We start from the raw sequence: 27,059 nt of genomic DNA, 5'->3' as shown, positions 1-27,059 counted from the left end.
CTTGTTTATCCTGTATGAGTTCTCTCTTGGTCGTATGAAGTCGGTATCCCGACCTGAAAATGTATTTTATATATATTAAAGAGCTGGAGAGATGGGGAGATCCCTGCTACTGAACAAACACTCTATAGACAAACACTCTATAGCAATCAGAATATAGAATTATTACTATTATTTTTAAATCACTTACAGCTGCTTTTATCATCGAAAATAATGTAAATAATTATAAACATATACAATGCTATGCATGTTATTTGTGCTGTCTATGCACCTAAGAAATCTAGTCTTTAACTGATACTCTACCTCCCTAACATACAATAAACTAAATTAGAGTATAATTGTATTATTATAGTATTATTTCAACAAACATTGTTATGATCACACTCAGATTTTTCCCAGTAAAGAGTCAAATGCAATGCTAAATCCTCATTAACCACTTAAAGGAGTAATTCACCCAAAAAAGTACTTATTTTCTATCAATTACACACCCCATGAAGCCTTGAATTCATGTAGATTTTTTTAGCTTTTCTCGCTTTCTTAAGCCAATAATTTGATGACCAGAGAGGAGACTCCACCAGACATCAAATTATTGGATCAGGAATGCGACATAAACAAACAAATCTCCATGAATTCAAGACTTCATGGGGTGTGTAATTGATAGAAAATAAGTACATGTTTGGGTGGGCTACTCCTTTAAGCACTATATGAAGTATAATACTTCATATAGCTAAAATAGCAGATCTACAAGGTTACAATATGTTGCGACACGATGCATTGTGACCTTGTAGATCTGCTATTTTAATAAGAAAAAGTGGGAGATTTTTCGGCAAGTCCAAAACAGGGACACCAGGATGAAAGTGGTAATTATTTGAAGCCTTTTGCCTTCAGCTCGGCCCTCACTCTGCTCAAGTAGTTGTCGTCAGGATAACCATCCCTGTGGGAACAACACAACAAAATGGCTGAGTATCCATTTAATGTCACATGACATCACAGACAGTAGATCTACAGGAACACTTCACAAAAACAATGTTTAACAGACGTACTGTACCTTAGTCCTCCACGTACGCTGGTCTTGTGGGGAATGTCATTCCAGATCACCTTGTCTCCCCTCACGGTGAAGATTAGCTTCCGGTCAAATGCTTTCTGCAACAGGCTGACCACCTCGTAGCCCTCTTTGTTTCTCGGTAGAAAAGCTCTTGTATGAATGCCATTATAGTTCTTTCCAGGGTTGGGATGATCCTCCTGTACAGGATGAGTGTTTAAAATGCATTAACAGTGGTGGGAAAAGTACTAAAATGTTGTACTTTAATAAAAGTATTAAAACCACAATGTAGAAAAACTCTGTTACAAGTAAAGGTCTGGTAAACGAAATGTACTTGAGAAAAAAAACAAAAACATAAATGTGTTTTTTTTAAGTGCATAATCCTATTTATAGGACTGCACATGTGTCATGTGTATCTCTAGCCAATCACAGTGCTGAATAGAGTAAGCCAATAGAGTCAGCCAATCACAGTGCAGCTAGTGGTCATCACAGTGATGTAAGCTCACTTAAAGAAAAGTATAGATTTGCATTGAATGTGTAGGGGTTAGGGGTGTACAATGGTGGCCAATCACGGTGCAGCAAATGTCGATGTCCCAAGGCTCACTTATAGGGGAGGTTACACCGCCCAAAAATCGAGGACAGTGGTTCTCAAAGTGGGGTCCAGGGACCCTCGGGTCCTTGAGGGGGTTCCAAATGGATCCTTACATGTGTGTAACTCTGAGAGTGTACAAATGGAACCAAATGGACCCTTATGGGTCCATTTGGTTCCATCTGTACACTCAGAGTTATGGGGGTCTTTGAAATGAAAAGAAATATAGAACCACTGATCTAAGAATTACAACAAAAAAATCCATTAATAATAGTTAAATTGCAGCTCCATGTTAAAATAATAATGTAAATTGTACAGAATATAAAACAGTAGTGCAACATCACTTCAAAATATGACTGTAAATGAAATACTCACCGATACCAGTATTTTAGGCAGTATATCGGCAGCTTTTCCGATACTGGTATCGGAACAACTCTAACTAAAGTACCAAAAGTAAAAGTACTCATTATGCAGAGTGTCCCGTTTCACAAGTTACCATATGTCTAAAATGTATACAAAATCATAGCAGATCTACAAGCCCATCTTCAAGCTCACAACATTTCGCGATGCAACGTGTTGTGAGCTTGTAGATGGGCTGTTTTCAAATAGCCAATCTTTAAAATAGGGCTGAAGTGCATGGTTAATGTACAGTATGTTGTGTTTTGTAATAATAATTCAAATCTAAAAGTAACTGGTAACTAAAGTTTTCAAATAATTTTAGTGGAGTAAAAGTGCAATATTTGCCTGGACTAGAAGTAAAAGTATAGAAAATGGGAAATACTTCAGTTAAAGGGGAAGACCACTCATTTTCAACATTGAACTATGTCTTTAATACACCTTAGAGCTCTTGTGTGGAAATAAGAAAAAAGTCCCCCCCCCCCCCTTCTATGTTGCCTAGAAAAGGATAATTGATTGAGGTCATGTGATCAGTATATACGCACGGTGTACTTTTGGCTCCGCCCCCTCAGCCAAAAGTACTGAGGGGGCGGAGCCAAAACTACACCGTGCGTATGTCACTGATCACATGACCTCAATCAATTATCCTTTTCTAGGCAACATAGAAGGGGGGGCGACTTTTTTCTTATTTCCACACAACAGCTCTAAGGTGTATTAAAGACATAGTTTAATGTTGAAAATGAGTGGTCTTCCCCTTTAAGTAAAAGTGAGTAAATGTCCTTAGTTACTTTACACCAGTGATGTTGCTAGGTTTTCAATGCAATGGGTCCTGGGATGCAAGGGTGGTCTTTTAGATGGGTCCCAGGGACATTTTATGGGTCCCACAAAAATGCACAGCGTTTAACTCGTGTTTCATCTTATATGGTTATATTCATGTAGAACATGTATCTGAAAGAAAAGTACACAATTCCAAATCCGACAACTAGTACTTGTAGTACTTGTAGTACTTGATTTTTTTTTTTACATTAACCACTTGAATCCTAGTATCCCTTTTCTGAGGAGAACTTTAGCCAAAAATAGCAGATCTACAAGCTCACACTTGTGAGCTTGTAGATCGGCTATTTTTGGAGTTATAGGTGTGTAAAGGGAAAAAAGAGCAGCAAAAGTTTATCTGAAACAGAGACGCAGGACGCGAGACGCAGGACAGAGACGCAGGACGCAGGCCTATGAGCATCTCTGCCAGAGATGCTCATAGGCCTGCGTCCTGCGTCTCTGACGCACCATATTGAAAAAGGACGCATTCACGGCACCCTCGTTGCGTCCATGGGACGCACTACAATTTAGCGGAAATTACCGCGGATTTGAAGGCCATCCGTGGATTTCAAAGCCGTCCGCGGATTACAAGGCATAGTGCAGAAAACAAGAAAAATCTCGGTAAAACACCGCCGTATGGAGAAGTATTCTCTCTCTGTCTCAGGGCATTGCGAGCTGCTGCTAGAGGGAGAGAGTGAAAGTGCTGCGCAACTTACAGCCCAACTTCAGAGCAAGTTAACGATGGCTCGTTGACCCCAATTTGACCACTAGGCAATCAACACTGAACAGCACTAATTAATGGCAGCTGTGATTCTTGTGTCTTTCCGTGCAGCCAGATATCAAATAATTCCCTGTAGAGCAGGGGTCTTCAGTGTTTTCAGGCCAAGGACCCCCTAGTTGAGAGAGAGATGAAGCAGGGACCCCCTCTATATTGTATAAAATTGTGTTTCAGATAAACTTTTGCTGCTCTTTTTTCCCTTTACACACCTATAACTCCAAAAATAGCAGATCTACAAGCTCACAAGTGTGAGCTTGTAGATCTGCTATTTTTGGCTAAAGTTCTCCTCAGAAAAGGGATACTAGGATTCAAGTGGTTAATGTAAAAAAAAAAAATCAAGTACTACAAGTACTAGTTGTCGGATTTGGAATTGTGTACTTTTCTTTCAGATACATGTTCTACATGAATATAACCATATAAGATGAAACACGAGTTAAACGCTGTGCATTTTTGTGGGACCCATAAAATGTCCCTGGGACCCATCTAAAAGACCACCCTTGCATCCCAGGACCCATTGCATTGAAAACCTAGCAACATCACCACTGTCCATTAATATACTCACAATTAACATACAACAGACAGTATGATATCATTTTCTTAACTACAGGTTGTTACCGTCTGTATTCCATCTGGAATGTCATAGTCGATTTCTATTCTGCCACAGTCAGGGAATCCATCCAGACGAGTTCCCCAAGTTTTCCATGTCATGGTTCCATGAGGCTGATCTCCCTCTATCTTCCCAAAGACATCTTTACACAAAGGACAGACGAGCATCATGGTTTCCACTAGCCGTGTCTTACATTCCTTACAAAGCTCATGGCCGCATTGTAGTTTTTCCATTTTTTTCCACGATTCAAGACATCTTGGACAATCATGTTCGGTTTCTCCTAATGTAGCTCCATCCACCATGGCTGTTCCAGCACACTGCTTCTCCATCTCTTTACCGAGTGTCTTCTTCAGCTGAGTCACAGCTGTTCTCACAGTCCCCACGTATGAAGATGCATGGACACTGACCTTTGTCCAGTCCTTGGTGGGTGGAGGAGGGGTGATGATGGATGTAAAGTTCTGGAGAAGTTGGAGGTGGTCTTCAGTATGTGAGAGCTGTTTCAGCTCAGAGCTTCTCTTCTCTAACTGAGTGATTTCCTCTTGCAGCTCTTCAATGAAGAATTCAGCCTGTTTCTCTGTTGTTTTCTGCTTCTCTTCAATCACATTCATGAGCTCAGCCTGGCTTCTCTCAACACAGCTGATCAGAGCAGTGAAGACCTTCACACTGTCTGCTATCTCTCTGTCTGCATCTTTCTTGCTGAGCTCTACTGAGTGTTTGACCTCGTGAATCTTCACTCGTCTCTCCTGGATCATCTGCAGAACTTCAGCCTCTGTCTTTCCCAGCTCAGCCTTCTTTCCGTCATATGCCTCTTTCAGAGATACAATTTGATGTAACTTGTGGTCTGCCTCGGTGCAGAACTGACAAACACACGTGTGGTCAGTCTTACAGAACAGCTCCAGAGGTATGTTATGTTTCTTACACAAAATGTCTTCCAGGTTCTTTACAGGGTCGATTAGTTTGTGTCGTTTAAACGCTGTTCCTCTCTGATGAGGCTCCAGGTGAGTCTCACAGTAGGAGGCCAGACACACCAGACAGGACTTCACAGCCTTGAGCTTTGGTTCAGTACAGAAGTCACAGGAGACTTCATCTGGTTCAGCAGGTTCTTGGTTTGTGCTGGAAGTTTGTTTCAGCTGCTTTGAATTCCTGAACTGATCAGCCATCTCAGAGAGGACTTTATTAACAGATAATTTTGGTCTGTCATTGAAGTTTTCTTTACATAGAGGACACTGACACACAACACTGCTATCCCAGTAATGTGTGATACAGGTTTTGCAGTAGTTGTGTCCACATGGAGTGGTGATTGGATCAGTGAACACATCCAGACAGATGGAACACAGAAACTGCTCTTCAGACAGGAGACTGCTGGCAGATGCCATTTCTACACAATGAGAATAAAAACAAAAGTTTTTGAATGATACTTCATTTATACAAAAACTTCGTCTTCATGTATACAAAAACCTTCATTCATGCAATATAGTATACAATATGTTTTTGTATTGACTAAAATACTTCACTAAAATATTTCATTCTGATAAATAGAAATGTATCATGGACTTAAAATCGACTTATCATGGACCCAACTCACCCGTCTGTCTTAACATGTTCTGTTTATGAGAAAATCCTGTGGATCTGATATTTTAGTGGGGAATATTAGCTCTGCTGTTAAATTACTGTGGGTCTGAAGTACTGGTACTTTTTTATTTTATTTATTAACTTAAGCGTAGGCAGATACACGCTTTATGAATAATATTCAAAGAACCTATCACTGATCAGCAGCCACATAGTCAGGGTATAAACTGAATGTTTGATGATTAAATGTCATTGAGCTTCATGGATTACAGTCTCATACTGAGGAGGTGTTTGTTCAGCCTCTTCTTAATTTGGCGTCGAATTCTGCCAAGGCGCAGCCTGCCAACGACGAGTTTGGACGAGTTTTGTGTTTTCAGTTGTTTTCCACCAGATGACCAGATGGCGCTGTTGTCTACCCTATGAATGATGCTTTCACTGCCTGAGGACGACAGACCCGGAATTGACGTAAATTAAAAAATAAATAAAAGCTTGTTTACTTCCTGTTTATTTCCTGTGGGGAAATGGCTATATCTCTGCTATATCTCCATTCCTCTTGCTTTACGACAAAAACAAGCCTAATTCAAATGGCCACAGCTGTGCAATTGATCACCGCGAGCGGATACATTTTCTTTCCCTACACTATGACACCCCCGTGTGTGTAATGAGCCGATATCCGTGAGGACGGAGGTCACGGAGAATATTTCATGATTTTTTTAAGGTCAGTAAAATCGGCCATTTTAGCTGGCAGCAGTGGCACACTATTAGGCCTACACTATTACTCTGGCAGTTAAAGAGTTAATAAAGGCAGGAATACTACTTGATGTAATGTCTCCAACAACCACAGGGGCAAGGCTGTTCGTCATGTTATAGCATAGTGGAGAAAGCTCCTATCCTTATCATCAGCAACCACATTTTTTATCCACCTGCTTTATAACTGATTTCTGTACAGTAGATCACATATTGTATATGCAATACACTATTTAAAATAAAATAATATAGTGAAGTGACATCGTGTGTAGCTTGGTGAAGCTGGAATTTTTCACAATAAGGGAAACGTTTATACGGGAAACGTTTATTTGCTTATCAAGTAAATAAGCAAATATCAGATATTGTGTTCTGTTTGCATGTTATTAAGGGAAAGGTTTTGGAGTTTGTCTCAGTTCATTCTCTCTCTGACAGGAAAAAAAAGACCAAAATGTAATACCGCTGGCACTTGGTATGGCGTCAAGTGAATGAATGAACGGCTGTCATCACAGTCTCTCTTATATCTTGACATCTGTAATAACCTGTTGAACAACTTAATAAGGCCAACTTTAGATACATTTATATCACAAACTGGAATTCAGATATTTAAACTGAATTTCATTATTCAAATTGTTTTATTATTCTTATATAGCTAATATTGTTATTGAAAAGAATAATGTCAAAACTCATGCATGTGTGTTTATTTTATTTCATTAAAATGAATTGTTTCCAGTTGTCATCCCTGAGAGTTGTAGCTAAACACACTGTGGAGACATCATGAAACAGATGCTTCAGTGAGAAGAGGCAATAGGATATGGCCTGATAAAATGTTATAAACAGTGGTGGTAAAGGTAATAACATTTCTTACTTAAATAAAAGTATCAATACTCTGTTAAAAGTAAACGTTCCAAATTCAAAATTGACTTGAGTAAAAGTACAAATGTATTGGCTTCAAAATGTACTTAGAGCACTAAATAAACAAACTAATAGAACAATAAACTAAACTAAACTAAACTAAACTAAAGTGTACCAAAAGTAAAAGTACCTAATATGCAGAATGTCCCATTTCACAGATTTCAAATGTATAAAAATCTTTTGAAAATAGCAGATCTACAAGCTCACAATGCATGACGATGTGACGGATTGTGAGCTTGTATCGGCTATTTTCAAATAGCCAAAGTTTAAATATAGCTGAAGTGATTAATGTATGTTTTGTAATAATAATCCAAATCGACAAAGTAACTTTTAACTAAAGTTTTCTGAAAATTGTAGTGGAGTAAAAAGTATAATATTTGTCTCTGAGATACTCTAGTGGAGTAGAGTACATTTGTGGAGTGGAGTAAATTGGAAATAGGCCTACTCCAGTAAAGCAAAAGTACCTCAAAATTTGACTTACAGTATTTCAGTACAGTACTTAAGTAAATGTACTTAGTTACTTTCCACCACTGGTTATAAATTCTAGTTTTGTACATACATACACAACTCGCTCAACTACTTTCATGATTTTAACCAAATTCTAATGATATTTTAATCTGACGTTTGTCCCGTCTATAGTTTCGTCTATAGTCTGAAAATATCTATTTGAGTATTTAGCAGTGATGGAAGAAGTACTTACATGTTTTACTTAAGTAAAAGTATTAATTATGCAATGTAGATACTCTGTTACAAATAAGTCCCGTATTCAAAATGTGCTTGAGTAAAAGTACAAAAGTATTGGCATCAAAATACACTTAAAGTACCAAAAGTAAAAGTACTCATTGCGCAGAATGTCCCATTTCACAAGTTCAAAATGCATAATAAATCTTTGGAAAATAGCCAATCAACAAGCTCACGATGCGTCGCATTGCGACACATTGTGAACTTGTAGATCTGCTATTTTCAAATGACCGAAATATATAGGGTTGGTTGGTATGTTTTGTAATAATAATTAAAATCTACAAAGTAACTAACAAAGGTTTTCGTATAATTGTAGTGGAGTAAAAGTACAATATTTTACTGTAAAAGTAAAAAGTATTGAAAATTGTAAATACTGAAGAAAGTAAAAATACCTCAAAATTGCACTTAATACATTTACTTTACACCACTGTGTCTGTCCCATCTATAGTTCCGTCTATAGTCTTAAAATATCTAATTGAGTATTTATATTGTAAATGAAACGTAGGAGACTCACTCACTCTGTTGTCTGTTTGTGCCTCGTGGTGTTCCAGGTAAATGAGAGTGAAAGTATCATAGACTCAACACTCACTCTAAAAACACTAGAGTACAGGCACGTGCAGACACACAGCCAAACGCCACCGAGTCCATTCACTTTTAGTGAATCGCCCCTCGCACATAGGAATGCAAATGTATGGCTTTGTCTTCATGGGGCCATCACCCCATGAGTACCTGCTGGCAGGTACTCACTCAGGGGTGAAAGTGGGTCGGAACGGGCCGGTACGGCGTTCAGGTCCGCTGTACCCGGGAAGAAGAGGGGCTGTCAAAAGCCCATATTATGGGCATATTATTATTATATGCCATGAATGTCCAACGATAAAACACATGTACTAACGTTAAATCAACATAAGTGTTAGATTTCTTATAAAGTGCTTCTAAATCGCTCCAGTGTGTTTGTGTGAACGTAATCCGTGTAGTTTGTGGTGTTTAATTACTCCACGGAGAGGATCTGCAAGTGCTCATATATCTAGGTGATCGTATATCTACAGTAGATGTGCCCTGGGATCTTTTGGCTATATGCCAGGTATGCCTTGGCACCAAAAAGGTTGGGAAACACTGTGCTAATAGCTGCCTCAATTCTGTTAAAATACCAAAATGTGTTTTAAAAAAAGGTAATATTGTCACATAGGCCTAGCTCTAAATAGATAATACTGGACTCCTGATGGACATATTGTCTACTCTATTCCAGGGCGTTACACATTTTTAAACAAGCCACTTATCAAATAAATAAATGAAATATTATTATTTTTGGGGGGGGGGGGCAATCTACAAGCTCACAACACATCACAGCATGTTGTGAGCTTGTAGAATCAGTTTCTTATCTTTTTAGACTATAATGCCCAAAATTGTATGTCAGGGTTAAAGTGGTAGCTATACTTTTGAAAACCTGGAGACTGGGAAGTTATCCATTGTATTCTGGCAGGTGGCAGTCCTGAGACCGGCATTAAATGTGGCATGGTCCAAGTATATTCCATGTCAATAATTGTACAATCGGTACATCATCAATAATTGTAAATCAGTACAGACAGTGCTTTCATCTTAGATTGCAGGAGCAAAAGGGCCATACTTGAGGACAGGAAGAGATTAGGAAGAGACCCTAACCCTAACCCTAACCGCAAGCGGAGCTAATACCATTAGACGGCTAGACTAGTGGTATCGGCCCAAGGAACCATCACGCCAGAAGGAAATGTTTGGATCGGGGCGGTGCACCGGATCTGGCGCAGCGCTCAGGTCCTGGACCTGGTGAGACGAAGGAGGAGCCCGGCCAGGAGACAACCCACAGAGCCTAGTCCCTCCATGTGCCAGAGCCTCCCCGAGTCCCGGCAGGCAGAGTACTTCCGGAGAAGCGGACTGCCCTGTCTTGCCCTATAGGACTGACCGTGGGTGCTACTGGGACGTAAGTCGGGGCTTGATCAACCCTGGCTGGGTCACCTGGGCGAGGGTGTATGTTGTATGTTGCGAGACCCGAAACACCCTATGACCCCAGGCTACAACACTGATGATACGTCCCAGTTGCATCCATGTGATGTTTTTCTTTATCAATAGCAACCTGAAAATAGCAAAATGTGTGTTTAATCCTTTGTTGGAGAAACCTTTTATGTTTTAAGACAATGGATTAATATGTGGTGTGGTCAGACAATTAAACTATGAAAAGATAGATCTGTTCAGAAGGATCCATTTGCTACAAAAGTAAAGGAGGGCAGAACCGGACAAGTAAAGCTTGTTGAAAAAGATTTTCACCATTGAGAGAAAGTGTTTCAAAGTGTCCAAAAATAACAATATATAACTATAATAACACTCCACAATCATAAGCAGTGGAAACCCTTGATCCACAGCCTGGGGTCCACAATCACAATCTCTCAACATGTCATGATGTATTGTGTTGTGAGCTTGTAGATTGGCTTTTAAAACAATGGCTTATATTTCTTTGTTATTCAGTGGTTAATGCAGATATACTATCATTGTAAAATGTCTAGCACATTGGCATATACAATAGGGCACATTATGAGTTCATTATGTATTTCTGGTAAAAAACAAACAAAACAATATTGATCACTTATTTTGTATGTCTGTGGCAAAAATAGTATATCGATAAAAATGTCCATCACAAGCTTGCATGGTGATGACCCCTGACCCTAACATATTGCTGGCTTACTAACAACATACATGCATGCACACTGATCAACGTGTTTGTGCACTGAACACGTGTGTGCTGCTAATAAATACAACAGCGAAACCAAATAATATTACTTTTAATTAAGAACGTGTACCATTAAAGCCAGGATTATGTTCTTAATTGGGGTTGACTTTGAAGGGGAAAGAAATCTACTGCTGGTAGCGACAGAGTAACCTAAAAAAGTGTGCTCCTCGGAGCTCAGATCCCCTCCAGGCCGGATTGCCTAGCCTTTCATCACATGACTCCGATCCAGAGATACTACAGTATGTACCAATTTGTGTGACTTTTGAACAATATTTGAAAGGAGGACTAGCAAAAAGTGTATTTGGAAGAAAACGTGAAATGGGGAAAATCTAGCCTGGCACAAATGGCCAGGGCCTACACTGTATATAGTTGCATAATAATCCAAGGCATCCATAGATTTTGATTGTATGACCTACGGTTCAAGAGCTATTGATGCCTTTGTGTGTTTTTAAACTTAAAACTTTGTATTAGTTGTGTCCTGGGGAGGGGGGGGGTCTCTTAGTTTGATCATTGTTACCTTTTTCTTGACTTTTTATGCCATGTAGCACTTTGAAATTTGTGTCAAATATAAAGTGCATTACAAATAAAATGTATTATTATTATTATTATTATTATTATTATTATTATTATTATTATTATTATAATAATTATTATTATTTTATAAAAAATGTATTAAGAGTTATAGGCCAAAACCTGAAGCAGGCTGTTATAGCGCCACCATGAGGCCGATTTGAAAGTAGTGCAGAGGTTCTTCCTTGGCCTACTGAGAGTGTGTATACAGTTTCATGCTGATCAGTCCAACGGTGCCGGAGATTAGCTGTTTACAGACGGACATAACAATGTGTCCTTGCATAGATTGACTTTTCAAAGTTAAGGAGGCAAAATGGAATGAGTCTTTCCCAACAAAACATGGACGAACCTGGACCAGTGAGCCAATGACTTGATCAAGTCCTATCATGACTAGTTAGATCTGGCCCAGAATATCACCTTATTTCAACTAACATACGTTTCCACTGAAATCTCCTAGGCAGGGGATAACTAAATTGTTGTAATGGTAAAATCACGTATTTTAAAATCCTGGCCTGTTCTTATTCAAAGTCGGATTATTTGCCAGCTTTTGTGTGACACAATAAAATAATTTGCACAAGCTGATTTCATTGGAAGATTTTGTGGACATCATTTGTCGACTAGGATATCACAGCAGATATGGATATGGGGATGATCTTTGATCTTGATGTCATTTACAGGACGTCATCACCATGACAATTAATGTATGACGCCTTTTTACGGTCCTTCTCAACAGATGACATGCCTTCTGTTTTTGCTCTTTTCCTGCACAATTTTTCACTGTGGTCACTCACATTACTGTTGACTTTAATTGTTTCATTGTCTGACACACCTCATACACTCCATTAATCCATTGTCTTAAAAATTAAAAATACTAGTATCCCACAAAGGATTGAACAGATGTTTTGACATTTTCAGGTAATTTTGTTGTCTTGTTGTCCTCACATGATGCGATCATGTGCGGGTACAACATACCAATACCACACCATCTCCTCTAACATATTAATGAGAATGTCACCCCAACACTTTATGAGTCACCAAAATTATTCAAACAATTCTTTTTAAAGATTCAATTGTGTATTTTAGAATATGTTTTTACATTACAATGAAAATTATGTAGGCTATATATATTTTTCTTTAAAAACAAAAAGGAAAGAAAAAGTGCCACAGACATAGACAAGTCTTGCCACGGACATGTTTGTCCATGTACGGATATGTTGATGACCCCTGGTTCAGAAGGAGCTATTTGCTACCAAGGCAAAGGAGGGCAGAACTGGAAGTAAAGCTGGTTGTCGTTAGTTGAGAGACAGTGTCCAATAATGACAATAACGACTACAATAACACTCCACAATTATAATCCATGATAACCCTCCATCCACAGCTCCAACCTAAAAGTTAGCTCACGTCTGATCAAAGTTAGGTGCCTTCGCATTAAACTATTGTGACACTGCATTCAATTACAATCCTGTCATGCCCTTCATTAATCACTCATCATGTACTTATCTTTTATGTCTTTTTAGTTTCCTTGTTCCAGTGTTCCATTGGCATTTTAACCTTGACGTTTCCGTGAGAAGCATTTAACATGTAATTATCATGTCTAATAAATCAAAACAAATCAAGTGTAGCGTGTAGGGTGTGTCTTTTTCCATCGTTAAATGTGCATGCCTTGGACTTTCTCATCAACAGAGAATACCTGATCACCTTAATGGAATCCACTAGCTACTGCACCTTGACAAACCAAATGGTTTAGCTGGTAGAACTTGATCTCCTTCTGTCCTCAAGTAACACTGTCTTTTGAAAAGCCAGAAATCTCTCTAGTAGCCATATGATGTATATACACACCCACTCACCTTTGCAGCTAAATGGCCCTTTTGAGGTTGAAGCATTCTTTTGTATGGAACTGTACTTTCTGTGCTTTATTGCAAACTGTTAATCAATCAATATATACTTGACCATATTTTCAGGTTATTGGTAAAAACTGATCCAGGGACAAAAGATAATTCATTTATACATAAGTTGTAGTAAATTAAATGTAAATAAGTTCCATAAAATCAGAAACCATTTTGTGAGAATATATAAACGAATGTACGCTACAAGACGTCCTGTGAAAGAGGTTAGAACATTTAAAAGGATTAGCAGAAAGAAGGGTTTCTGTGATCTGTTTGTTGTTATTATGCCTTTTTGATTATCGCTTGGTCACGCCTGCAGACAGAGTAAGTACGAAAATGGAGATCAGTGTTGCCAGGTCTGCTTATTATAAGCGACTTTGGGCTTGTTTTTCTGTAAAGTAGCTTGTAATATCTACAACCTCACCTGTGAGCTTGTAGATCTGCTATTTTCAATGGCTGATGTATAAAAAGTTTAAAGTGCTCATGTAGCCAACTTCTTTTGGGGCTTGTTTTCATATACCTGGTTATTTGTTTCTCTGGTAAAATCTGGCAACACTGACGGAGTTCGACGTCTGTGTTATCCCTGAAACATGACTGTCATATCATGACTTTAACATAGCAAATATAAATTGCTTACCCTATGGTCACAAATGTTAAGATTATGTACGGGCCCCATACAAAATAATTTCACAATTGAACAATTGGTATCAGTCAATGTCAGTCATTTCTTTGTAAGTTATTTGCCATTTTTTTGCCATTTGCCTAAAAGCTAAACAGAAAATATAATTTATAATGTTCAAAGGAAAAAGACAAGTAAATTAATTTAATTGTCATTTTCCTTTGAACATATAAGTAACACAATATAAATTACATTTCCGTTTAACTTTTAGGCTTTGTAGACAGAAATTGCATAATGGCAAATAACTTAAAAATACACAGAAATGACTGACACCAATAATCAAAATAAATAATACTCTATGGCCAAAATAGGCGATTATGTAATAATTGTGACAGGCCTACACAGTCACATCAGTGACTGTGGTGTAAAGTAACTACATCTCGGTCTACAAGATACACCACAACATTGGGATACCCTGTACCTGTCAAAATACTTCAAAAACATGAATGAAGTCCGCAGTCACAACACCTGAGGCAGCTCCACTGATCATGTCCAACCCCCCTCCTCGAACTGTTTATCTACTTATATAATCGAGGATTGACTTCCGCCCCCCCCCGCTGACGCCATACCCACAGCTCTGTTGTCGAGTAAACACAACACCGACACACCACATCTCGCCACCACAGTAGCCACGGCGTGCGCGCTGAATTTACGGGTGGCGCAGGCCACCTATCATTGCTCACTACATATTTTCCACCTCGCAACATAATTCCACTCACCACATTACGGATAAAACGGAAGGGGAAAGACTTTCGTACCTTTTACCGTGCGCACCACCGACACCGAACGCCGACGGCTTTAGCCGAAACAACACGAAGCGGCCGCCATTGAAACTCCGCAGCTCTCTGTATCGCCAGCACAACAACACAAGCGCGTCCTTCACTTCATCTCCCCCCCTCTAGCTTACCTTTTTGATGACCCAGGCCGTTGCTTTCACTTCAGTCATGTCTGTATCACAATATGCCCGTCATTCACGTGCCATGTACATCCCAAACACAAAACAAAACACGTAGCCAACTTTGTCATCTCCCCACTTCCCACAACAACAACTGCGCCATCTGCGTTGCCACGTTTTCAGAAGATAAGCACAAAAGACAAGAAAATATCAGTGTTGCCACATTTGCGGCAGAAACAAGCAACCACCTTCATGGAAAAAAAAAAAACAGCCGAAGGGCTCCGCCATGTTCCACAGGGGTCCGCGGGGGTCCCAACACTCCCAGGGGGTCCGCGGACCCCCAGGGGGTCCAGGGACCCCCAGGAAAATAAACAAATATATATATTTTTTACATTTTTTTTCTTTTTGTTTGGAAATTTTTGGAAATTTTTATCCCACGATTTTGGTACCCCGTGCGCGGGGCCCCGCGGCTAGCGGGCCGGCCGCTCATGGGGCAGCCGGACCTCTAGTTGTACATATTTCTTATTTTTCATACCAGTAACCTGATTGTATGATGTTTTACATAATTACATAGTCGTGTATATCTGTCTGTTTTTTTATGTCATCATGATTTGAGTGCGTGGGGATCTCGTTTTACACAAGCCGTCGTACTTTTATGAGCGATACAGTTTAGAAGACCACGCGTATTGTTAACTGTACTTCCATGTACTTTTCCCATGTCTCTCTAAATAAAGTACTTTATTCATTCACTTAAAGGGGAAATCCACCCATTTTCAATATTTAACTATGTCATTAATATAGCATAAAGGAGTTGTGTGGAAATAAGAAAAAAGTTCCCCCCTTTCTGTGTTGCCTTGAACTGGAGGATTGATTGTGGGTTTAACATTGCAAATTACAACATGATGACTCATCATGTTGTAATTTGCAATGTTAAACCCAAAATCAATCCTCCAGTTCAAGGCAACACAGAAAGGGGGGAACTTTTTTCTTATTTCCACACAACTCCTTTATGCTATATTAATGACATAGTTAAATATTGAAAATGGGTGGATTTCCCCTTTAATTCATTCATTCACATTTACTCAAGGACTGTACTTAAGTACAATTATGAGGTATTTTGGAGTATGTCCAATTTTCTATATTTTTACTCGCCTACATCTCAGAGGCAAATATTATACTTTTACTCCACTACAATTATTTGAAGACTTCAGTTACTTTGTAGATTTGAATTATTATTACAAAACATACATTAACCACTTCAGTCCTATTTAAACTTTGGCTATTTGAAAATAGCAGATCTACAAGGTCACAACGCGTCGCAGTTCAACACATTGTGAGCTTGTAGATCTGCTATTTTCAAAAGATTTTTATATCCTATCCTTCAACTATAAATGTCCATGTCACTACAGTTCTCAGATATTTAAATGAAAAGATGTTGAAATGTCTCACACACTCTCTTCTCCTCCAGGCTAGTGTGTTAGTTGACCAGCCACAGTCCATCTTGTAGTTATTAATGTCAGCTCAGTCAGCTGGTTATGGTAGAAATACTGAGTGAAAACCCAGCTCCAAACACACACACACATGATGATACTGTATAAGTGTATATACACACTGATATTAATCCCCAGGTCTTTCATTTGGTGACATTTACCAGATTATTGAATTTATAAACATCTCTGTTTTCACCTGTTTCTCTCTCTTACTTCCTGCTTTTTTAGTCCCACCCCCTGTCAGGACCTGTTATGTTGACTAGAGTTGATTGACACCTGGATAACCAATGACATTGCTTCCATGAGCAATAATTGGTCCATTGGTATAAAATGTAACACATATCTGACCAAGTAGGTGCATGTCTGCTGCCCCCTAGTGGACCTGGTGCTTTAGACAACTGGTTAGTGCAGCTGCCAGTGAAATGACAAACCTGGGTTCAAATCTCCTTCTTGACACTTTGTCTTTGATGTTTAATGCTCTCAAGGTTTGAGTTCAAACTACATTTGAGATATAAAACAAGTGAATGTGTCAAATATAGCTTGTCGATCGGCTAGTTTTGAAATTGTAAAAATATGGAATAATCTTCACTGACACAAAATATTTTCAGATGAGGATTCGTGGCCAAATACACATTCATTTGGGGATTTTACCCCCTTGATGCTGAGTGGCAAGAAGGGAAACACTGGGTGCCCTTGATAAAGTCTCTGGTACGACCCAGCCACGGAATCAAACCCCAACCTTCAAATCTCAGGACAAATACCTCAACCATAAGGCCACTGAAACTGACAAACAACAAGAACAAGACATCATTTCTGGATCAGAATAGAGATTACTCACTGATTTACCTTCTATATTGAGGACAGTATTCCATCCTATAACATTGTTCCAACATCGCAGTCGTGTCTTAGTGAACCCTGATCATCAGGTGTATCTAGTACAGGGGTCTTCAACGTTTTCAGGCCAAGGACCCCCTAGCTGAGAGAGAGATTAAGCAGGGACCCCCTCTATATTGTTTACAATTGTGTTTCAGATTCAACTTTTTTTGTTTACTTGGCCTTTTTTTCCCTCTACACCTCTTTGCCAAAAATAGCCGATCTACAAGCTCACACCGCCTCGCAGCGGGAGGCGTTGTGAGCTTGTAGATCTGCTAATTTTGGCTAAAGTTCTCCCCAGAAAAGGGATGCTAGGGTTCAAGTGGTCAAGGTAAAACAAATAAGAAATAATCATATCACACAAAGATTTGGCGGACCCCCTGTAGTAACTCTGAGGACCCCCTAGTGGTTCCAGACCCCTTGTTGAAGACCATTGATCTAGTAGATTCAGTGCATGATGTTTGCTGTGGATCTTCATCTTTTGACCTGCTGCCACCTCTCCCTCCAACCTCAAATATGATCTAAAACATCTCATCAGTGTGGAAGGCCTTGTGGTACAAGAGTAAAGGTGAAGGGTGGGACGTTTGAGTCTTGGTCCTGATGAATCTTTGACCAAGACTCAGATCTCCTCCCTGAGGTAGGAGGAGATGTTTCTTTAACCATTGGTGTCAACGTGTCAAAGTGAATCAATGAGTGGCTGCCTGTCATTACTAAAGTATGTTCTATCTTGACACCTGTAAAGACCAGGAGAATAGAGATAACAGTGGAGAGAGTAAAACCTATGATCTGAATAGACAGACATTCTTATACATTCTCTAATTGGTCCTGCTCATTAAACAGCTACTTGTAAACAAAAATCTATCATTTGACACAAAATATTGATTTGAAAATGATTTTATTATCTTCCACAGCAAGGTAGACAAAGGCAGAACAGAATCTCTTGATTAACCAATTAGAATCAATAATTCAACAAAGCCATGTAATAGTCCAATATAATGAAGATAGTTGTGATGTCATTTTAGCCCCCCCCCCCCACTCCCTCGTATTATATTCACAAATATTGTCCCTATCAACAAAAAGCTACTATATGTTTGATAATGAGCTGATGTGATACTGTAGTCCAGAGCAATTTACAATGAGTGCAGCATTGAAACAAACCAAGTGAAAACATCAGTGAGAAAGAAAATGAAAGGTGTTGTAAAAGGTTAAAGCTCTATGTTCCAATAATATAGCTATTGTAGATAATAATCATGCTATGTAATAGCATGCTACAGTATATAGAGTGTTTGTTAACAGCTCTGTCCAGCTCTTATGAATAGTAACATAAATACATGTTCAGGTGGGTTCAAATCAGGAGACAGTTTGTGTTCCAGTTACAAGGTTTCTGATCATTTATATGTTTCATCACTTCTAATTTCACTTGTTTATCCTGTATCCTGTATGAGTTATGTATTGATTGTATGAAATTGGTGTCCCACCTGAACATGTATTTTTCGTTTATTAAAGAGCTGGTGAGATCCCTTGTTACTGCAGAAACACTTTATAGTAATCTGAATATAGAACTATTTAAAACATGACTTACAGCTGCTTTTATCTTACACAATATTGTAAAGATTATAAACATTTATACACTATATATTTGACTTACTAGTTACTATACTATGTATGTTATTTGTGCTGTCAATGCACCTAAGAAATCTACTCTTCTATTCAGTATCATAGTATTATTTCAACAAGGATTGTGATGATCACACAATTATTTCTTTCCCAGTACTGTAAATAGTAAAATGCCATGCTAAATCCTCATTAACCACTTAAGTACTAAGGTATGCAAGGTTACAATATGTCACAACACCATGCATTGTGACCTTGTAGATCGGCTATTCTCAAACATTTTACATTTTTCTGAAACTTTTCGGCATGTCCAAAATAGGGACACCAGGATGAAAGTAGTAATTATTCGATGCCTTTAGCCTTCAGCTCGGCCTTCACTCTGCTCAAGGCGTGGTCAGGATTTGAACGCCTGTGGGAACAACACAACAACATGGCCGAGTATCCATTTAATGACATCACAGTAGATCTACAGGAACATTTCACTAAAACAATGTTTAACAGAAGTACTGTACCATAGTATACCTCCAGTCATGAAGATCTTGTGGTGAATGTCATTCCAGATCACCTGGTCCTCCCTCACGGTGAAGAGTAGCTTCTGGTCAAATGCTTTCTTCAAAAGCCTGGCCACCTCTTGGCCCTCTGTGTTGTCCGGTAGATAAGCTGTTATTTGAATGCCTTTATAGTTCTTTCCAGGGTTGGGATGATTCTCCTGTACAGGATGAGTGTTTAAAATGCATTAACAGTGGTGAAAAAGTACTCACATTTTTTACTTAAATAAAAGTATTAAAACCACAATGTAGAAACACTCTGTTACAAGTAAAAGTCCGCTAAACAAAATTTGCTTAAGTAAAAGTACAAAATTATTGGCATCAAAATATACTTAAAGTAGAGATGTACCGATACCAATTTCTCCTTCCCGATATCGATTCAGATCACTTATACATCAGTTGATACAGAGTGCAGATCTGATACCATTGTATGATAAGAAAAATATCTAGGTCAGTGGTTCTCAAAGTGGGGTCCAGGGACCCTCAGGATTCCTTGAGGGGGTTCTAAATGGACCCTTACAGGTCTGTAACTCTGAGAGTGTACAAATGGAACCAAATTTACACTCTGAGAGTTATGGGGGTCCTTGATATGAAAAAGTTATAGAACCACTGATCTAGGAATTTAAAAATAATCCATTAATAATAGTTAAAGTGCAGCTCCATGTAATAATAATAATGTAAATTGTACAGTGAGAATATAAAACAGTAGTGCAACATCAATTCAAAATATGACTGTAAATGAAATCTCATGTGTAAAACATGGTTCACATGGTATCACATGGTATCACATGGTATTGGATCGGCACAGACTGACATACTCACTGATACCAGTATTTTAGGGAGTATCGGCAGCTTTTCCAACATTGGTATCGGTATCGGAACAACTCTAACTTAAAGTACCAAAAGTAAAAGTACTCATCATGCAGAGTATCCCGTTTCAAAAGTTAAAAGCAGATCTACAAGCCAATCTGCAAGGTCACAACATGTCACGATGCAACGTGTTGTGAGCTTGTAGATCGGCTATTTTCAAATAGCCAAAGTTTAAATAGGGCTGAAGTGGTTAATGTATGTTTTGTAATAATGATTCAAATCTACAAAGTAACTAGTAACTTAAGTTTTCAAATAATTGTAGTCGAGTAAAAGTACAATATTTGTCTCTAAAATGTAGTGAAGTAGACGTTAAAGTATAGAAAATGGGAAATACTTCAGTAAAGTAAAAGTACCTCAAAATTGTACAGTACTTCAGTAAATGTACTTAGTTACTTTCCACAACTGTGCATTAATGTAATCAAAATTAACATACAAAAGACATTATGATATGATTGTCTTAACTACAGGTTTTTACCGTCTGTGTTCCATCTGGAATGTTATAGTTGATGGTGATTCTGCCACAGTCAGGGAATCCAGGCAGGGAGTAATAGTTATAATTGTTAGAATAGTGAGTCATGGTTCCATGTGGCTGATCTCCCTCTATCTTCCCAAAGACATCTTTACACAAAGGACAGACGGGCCTCATGGTTTCCACTAGCCGTGTCTTACATTCCTTACAAAGCTCATGGCCGCATTTGAGTTTTTCCATGTTTTTCCATGATTCAAGACATCTTGGACAATCATGTTGGGTTTCTCCTGCTGTAGCTCCAGCCACCATGGCTGTTCCAGCACACTGCTTCTCCATCTCTTTACCGAGTGTCTTCTTCAGCTGAGTCACAGCTGTCCTCACAGTCCCCACGTATGAAGATGGATGGACACTGACCTTTGTCCAGTCCTTGGTGGGTGGAGGAGGGGTGATGATGGATGTAAAGTTCTGGAGAAGTTGGAGGTGGTCTTCAGTGTGTGAGAGCTGTTTCAGCTCAGAGCTTCTCTTCTCTAGCTGGGTGATTTCCTCTTGCAGCTCTTCAATGAAGAATTCAGCCTGTTTCTCTGTTGTTTTCTGCTTCTCTTCGATCACATTCATGAGCTCAGCCTGGCTTCTCTCAACACAGCTGATCAGAGCAGTGAAGACCTTCACACTGTCTGCTATCTCTCTGTCTGCATCTTTCTTGCTGAGCTCTACTGAGTGTTGGACCTTGTGAATCTTCACTTGTCTTTCCTGGATCATCTGCTGAACTTCAGCCTCTGTCTTTCCCAGCTCAGCCTTCTTTCCGTCATATGCCACTTTCAGAGATACAATTTGGTGTAACTTGTGGTCTGCCTCGGTGCAGAACTGACAAACACACGTGTGGTCAGTCTTACAGAACAGATCCAGAGGTCTGTCATGTTTCTTACACAAAATGTCTTCCAGGTTCTTTACAGGGTCGATTAGTTTGTGTCGTTTAAACACTGTTCCTCTCTGATGAGGCTCCAGATGAGTCTCACAGTAGGAGGCCAGACACACCAGGCAGGACTTCACGGCCTTGAGCTTTGGTTCAGTACAGAAGTCACAGGAGACTTCATCTGGTTCAGCAGGTTCTAGGTTTGTGCTGGAAATTTGTTTCAGCTGCTTTGAATTCCTGAACTGATCAGCCATCTCAGAGAGGACTTTATTAACAGAGGATTCTGGTCTCGTATAGAAGGTTTTGTTACATAGTGGACACTGACACACAACACTGCTGTCCCAGTAATGTGTGATACAGGTTTTGCAGTAGTTGTGTCCACATGGAGTGGTGATTGGATCAGTGAACACATCCAGACAGATGGAACACAGAAACTGCTCTTCAGACAGCAGACTGCTGGTAGACACCATTTCTACACAATGAGAATATAAACAAAAGTTAAGTTCTTGAATGATTCTTGTCTTAATTCATAAGAAAAACCTTAATTCATACAATATAGTACACACAATGCGTTTTGTATTGACTAAAATACTTTCTGATAAGTAGAAATGTATCATGGACTTAAAATGTGCGTTCTGTGTTGAATATCAACAATTATACCAAACTCACCCGTCTGTCTTAAACTTTTCTGTTTATGAGTAGATCTTGTTGATCTGATATTTTTGCGGGGAATATTAGCTCTGCTGTTAAATTGCTGTGGGTCTGAAGTACAGGTACTGTACTACTGGTTTTGATATGTCATCATTGAGATGCAATAATCATAGGTCACGCTTTGTGGAAGTTAACCCTTTGCTGGCCTCTTTCGTGCTGTGAACAGGTTGAAACGTTTAGAATAAAAGTGTGAATCCACTCCACATTTACATTTTTATTTCATGTAATTATATGGACTGAATATGATGTTGACTCTTCTGAGACAACATTATTTCCCCCCCTACAGTCATAGTACTTCTTCTTCTTGTTTTTCAGGGTTTTATCATCAACCACATTTTTGATCAAAGTCCACCTGCTTTATAACACACTTGTTGTTTTTTACTGGAGGGCGGAGGCTATAGTATATTATACAGTTTATTATACTGTATAGCTGGTTGACTTGGAAGAATCTAATTCAAGTCTTTCCAGGAATTACTGTATAAGAAATCAAAGAATATCCTATTTCCAACTTATTTCTGTACAGTAGATCACATATTGTATCTGCAATATACTATTTGAAATAAAATGATAAAGTGAAGTGACATTGTATTTAAGCCTGGTGAAGATAGCCGATACAAGCTTGCAACGCGTTGTGAGCTTGTAGATCTGCTAATTTCTAATTATTTCATACATTTTGAAAACAAGAAATGGAATATTTCTGCATATTGATAACTTTTACTTTTGGTACTTTAAGTACATTTCGATGCCAATACTTTTGTACTTTTACTTGAGTACATTCTGAATACCAGACTTATTAATACCAGAGTATTTCTGCATTGTAGTATTGATCATTTTACTTAAGTAAAAATTGTGAGTACTTCTTCCACCACTGATTTTAAACAAATTCGAATGACATTTTAATCTGACGTATTAATCTATACTATAGTCTGAAAATATCTATTTGAGTATTTATATGACTATTGTAATTAAACGTAGGAGACTCACTCACTGTGTTCGTGCCTTGTGGTGTTCCAGGTAAATGAGAGTGAAAGCAAAGAGTCACAACGCTCACTCTGGTAACCATTCACTTTGTTTGCATATCCGCTAGAGAGTGGATATGGATACAGTGTATGGAAATCTTCTGTCAATCAATAACAAACAGCTTTTGAACTTCCTCCAATACCCCATAAAAGGCTGGTAAACTTACAAGAAGAGTGGGCACTAAAGAAGAGAGGGCACCATATAATTGATATATCATGAATATAAAATGTGTTATTTTGTCCAAAATATGAAATATTTGAATAATGTAACAGTACATCATTATCAGACTGTATCCTTCAACTTCTTGTTTATGTCCAAAATGACATATACAGGATTTGAAGCAATTGTAGAAATATTATATAGTAATTTTCAATTGTTCGATCTTGTTATATCATGTATACTTACATTACTTAAGACTATTTCTCATTATTATTATTTTTTTATTGGACCAAATAGACAATTTTACAGTGAGGTGCCCACTCTTCCCTAGTGCCCACTCTTCCTGTTACCAAGGAGACGAGGCTGCTCATTGAGGTATGGATGACTATCCGTGCAGTAATGAATACAGTCCACTAGGGGGCACTATCACACAGGAGAAATAACACACAGTATGTAGAGCAGATATGAGCTCTGAACACAACAGTAAATAGAAAGCAGGCTTTCTACAGGTTGGCCTTCTGTGGAAAACCACCATGGTTACTACCAAGATAATTAATAGGTCTGATATCCTTTAAAACCACCAAGGTTACAACCAAGATAATCAATAGGTCTAATATCCTTTAAAACCACCAAGGTTACTACCAAGATAATCATTAGGTCTGATATCCTTTAAAACCACCAAGGTTACTACCAAGATAATCAATAGGTCTGATATCCTTTAAAACCACCAAGGTTACTACAATTTAAACAATAGGTCTGATATGTTGTTGTTGTTGTTGTTGTTGTTGTTGTTGTTGTTGTTATTGATTAGATTTAGAACATAATTCTACAACTGATACAAGTGGGGAGATAACAGTGGAGAGAGTGAAACCTAATGTGTCTTATAAACGAAAATCGATAATTTTACACAGAATATTGATTTGAAAATGATTTTATTGTCTTCCACAGCAAGGTAGACAAAGGCAGAACAGAATCCGTTGATTAACCAATTAGAATCAATAATTCAACAAAGCCATGTAATTGTCCAATATAATGAAGATAGTTGTGATGTAATGTCATTTTAGCCCCCCCCCCCACTCCCTCATTTATTAGATTCACAAATAATGTCCCTATCAACAAAGAGCTACTATATGTTTGATAATGAGCTGATGTGATACTGTAGTCCAGAGCAATTTACAATGAGTGCAGCATTGAAACAAACCAAGTGAAAACATCAGTGAGAAAGAAAATGAAAGGTGCTGTAAAAGGTTAAAGCTCTATGTTCCAATATTATAGCTATTGTAGATAATAATCATGCTATGTAATAGCATGCTACAGTATATAGAGTGTTTGTTAACATCTCTGTCCAGCTCTTATGAATAGTAACATAAATACATGTTCAGGTGGGTTCAAATCAGGAGACAGTTTGTGTTCCAGTTACAATGTTTCTGATCATTTATGTGTTTCATCACTTCTAATTTCACTTGTTTATCCTGTATCCTGTATGAGTTATGTTTTAATTGTATGTATGAAATTGGTGTCTCACCTGAAAATGTATTTTATGTTTACTAAAGAGCTGGTGAGATCCCTTGTTACTGCCCAAACACTTTATAGTAATCTGAATATAGAACTATTTAAAACATGACTTAGAGCTGCTTTTATCTTACACAATATTGTAAAGATTATAAGCATGTATTTGACTTACTAGTTACTGTATGTTATTTGTGCTGTCAATGCACCTAAGAAATCTACTCTTCTATTCAGTATTATTATAGTATTATTTCAACAAACATTGTGATGATCACACTCTGATTCTTTCCCAGTACTGTAAATAGTAAAATGCCATGCTAAATCCTCATTAACAGCTTAAGTACTACTGTATATACTTTGTCATATGACAAATAGCTAAAATAGCAGATCTGCAAGGTTACAATATGTCACAACACAATGTATTGTGGCCTTGTAGATCAGCTATTTTTAAACCTTTTTTTTGTGTGAAATTGTGCAATGTCCAAAATAGGGACACCAGGATGAAAGTAGTAATTATTCGATGCCTTTAGCCTTCAGCTCGGCCTTCACTCTGCTCAAGTAGTTGTGGTCAGGATATCTAACCCTGTGGGAACAACACAACAACATGGCTGAGTATCCATTTCAGGCCACATGACATCACAGATCTACAGGAACCCTTCACTAAAACAATGTTTAACAGAAGTACTGTACCATAGTGGTAGTCCTCCAGTCATGTAGATCTTGAGGTGAATGTCATTAAAGGTCACCTGGTCCTCCCTCACGGTGAAGAGTAGCTTCTGGTCAAATGCTTTCTTCAACAGTCTGACCACCTCTCTGCCCTCCTTGTTGTTTGGTAGATCAGCTAATGTTTGAGAGCCTTCATAGTTCTTTCCAGGGTTGGGATGATTCTCCTGTACAGGATGAGTGTTTAAAATGCTTTAACAGCGGTGGAAAAACTACTCAGTTTTGGAAATCTCAATCCCTCAGATCTAGGACAATGGTTCTCAAAGTGGACTCTCGGGGTTTGACCCTTACAGGTCTGTAACTCTGCATTAATATACTCACAACATACAACAGACAGTATGATATAATTGTCTTAACTACAGGTTTTTACCGTCTGTGTTCCATCTGGAATGTTATAGAAGATGGTTATTGTGCCACAGTCAGGGAATCCACGCATGAAGGAACGGCTATAATACTTCCATGTCATGGTTCCATTTGGCTGATCTCCCTCTATCTTCCCAAAGACATCTTTACACAAAGGACAGACGGGCCTCATGGTTTCCACTAGCCGTGTCTTACATTCCTTACAAAGCTCATGGCCGCATTTTAGTTTTTCCATGTTTTTCCATGATTCAAGACATCTTGGACAATCATGTTTGGTTTCTCCTGCTGTAGCTCCAGCCACCATGGCTGTTCCAGCACACTGCTTCTCCATCTCTTTACCGAGTGTCTTCTTCAGCTGAGTCACAGCTGTCCTCACAGTCCCAACGTATGAAGATGGATGGACACTGACCTTTGTCCAGTCCTTGGTGGGTGGAGGAGGGGTGATGATGGATGTAGAATTCTGGAGAAGTTGGAGGTGGTCTTCAGTGTGTGAGAGCTGTTTCAGCTCAGAGCTTCTCTTCTCTAACTGAGTGATTTCCTGTTGCAGCTCTTCAATGAAGCCTTCAGCCTTTTTCTCTGTTGTTTTCTGCTTCTCTTCAATCACATTCATGAGCTCAGCCTGGCTTCTCTCAACACAGCTGATCAGAGCAGTGAAGACCTTTACACTGTCTGCTATCTCTCTGTCTGCAAAAAAAGACTTCAAATGAATGTTGTGATGTTGCAATGTTGTGACTGCCTTGACTCTTAATTGACAATGACTGACACCTGGCATAGGTAACCCCTCAGCTCATCATAGAGATCTTGCACTTGTATGTGAT

At 38.7% G+C, this 27,059-nt stretch overlaps 3 protein-coding genes across 3 annotated transcripts; all 3 read right to left on the bottom strand.

Moving 5' to 3' along the window:
* Nucleotides 1-861: 861 nt before the first annotated feature.
* Nucleotides 862-8,730, bottom strand: LOC311048641 (E3 ubiquitin-protein ligase TRIM47-like; the record flags this gene model as incomplete). The annotated part of the gene is made up of 5 exons (XM_084061904.1): nt 8,706-8,730; nt 4,476-5,600; nt 4,231-4,364; nt 1,046-1,239; nt 862-931 (listed from the first exon to the last, which is right to left on the bottom strand). Exons 2-5 carry the CDS (start codon nt 5,596-5,598, stop codon nt 862-864), a joined length of 1,521 nt encoding a protein of 506 aa, XP_083918030.1. The 5' UTR covers nt 5,599-5,600; nt 8,706-8,730.
* A 10,255-nt stretch (nt 8,731-18,985) lies between these two features.
* On the bottom strand, nt 18,986-26,611 carry LOC311049225 (E3 ubiquitin-protein ligase DTX3L-like). The gene is made up of 4 exons (XM_084062722.1): nt 26,249-26,611; nt 25,846-26,045; nt 25,365-25,738; nt 18,986-19,019 (listed from the first exon to the last, which is right to left on the bottom strand). Exons 1-3 carry the CDS (start codon nt 26,570-26,572, stop codon nt 25,669-25,671), a joined length of 594 nt encoding a protein of 197 aa, XP_083918848.1. The 5' UTR covers nt 26,573-26,611; the 3' UTR covers nt 18,986-19,019; nt 25,365-25,668.
* On the bottom strand, nt 19,196-22,226 carry LOC311049435 (E3 ubiquitin-protein ligase TRIM47-like; the record flags this gene model as incomplete). The annotated part of the gene is made up of 3 exons (XM_084063005.1): nt 19,196-19,365; nt 19,469-19,665; nt 20,850-22,226. 3 exons carry the CDS (start codon nt 22,224-22,226, stop codon nt 19,299-19,301), a joined length of 1,641 nt encoding a protein of 546 aa, XP_083919131.1. The 3' UTR covers nt 19,196-19,298.
* Nucleotides 26,612-27,059: the final 448 nt, after the last annotated feature.

The sequence above is a fragment of the Gymnoscopelus microlampas genome (genome assembly GCF_963454915.1).
Source record: "Gymnoscopelus microlampas genome assembly, chromosome: 7".
NCBI classification, from domain to species: Eukaryota; Metazoa; Chordata; class Actinopteri; order Myctophiformes; family Myctophidae; genus Gymnoscopelus; species Gymnoscopelus microlampas.
Note: the sequence above shows the minus strand (reverse complement) of the source record. Positions and strands in the feature narration are given on the sequence as shown.

Coding starts and splice junctions, on each gene's coding strand:
- LOC311049225 (XM_084062722.1), bottom strand. CDS start 26,572: ATGGAGAAGCAGTGTGCTGGAACAGCCATGGTGGCTGGAGCTACAGCA. Junction 26,046..26,248: donor TTCCAGATGGAACACAGACG/GTAAAAACCTGT, acceptor CATCCTGTACAG/GAGAATCATCCCAACCCTGG. Junction 25,739..25,845: donor ACTGGAGGACTACCACTATG/GTACAGTACTTC, acceptor TTGTTCCCACAG/GGTTAGATATCCTGACCACA.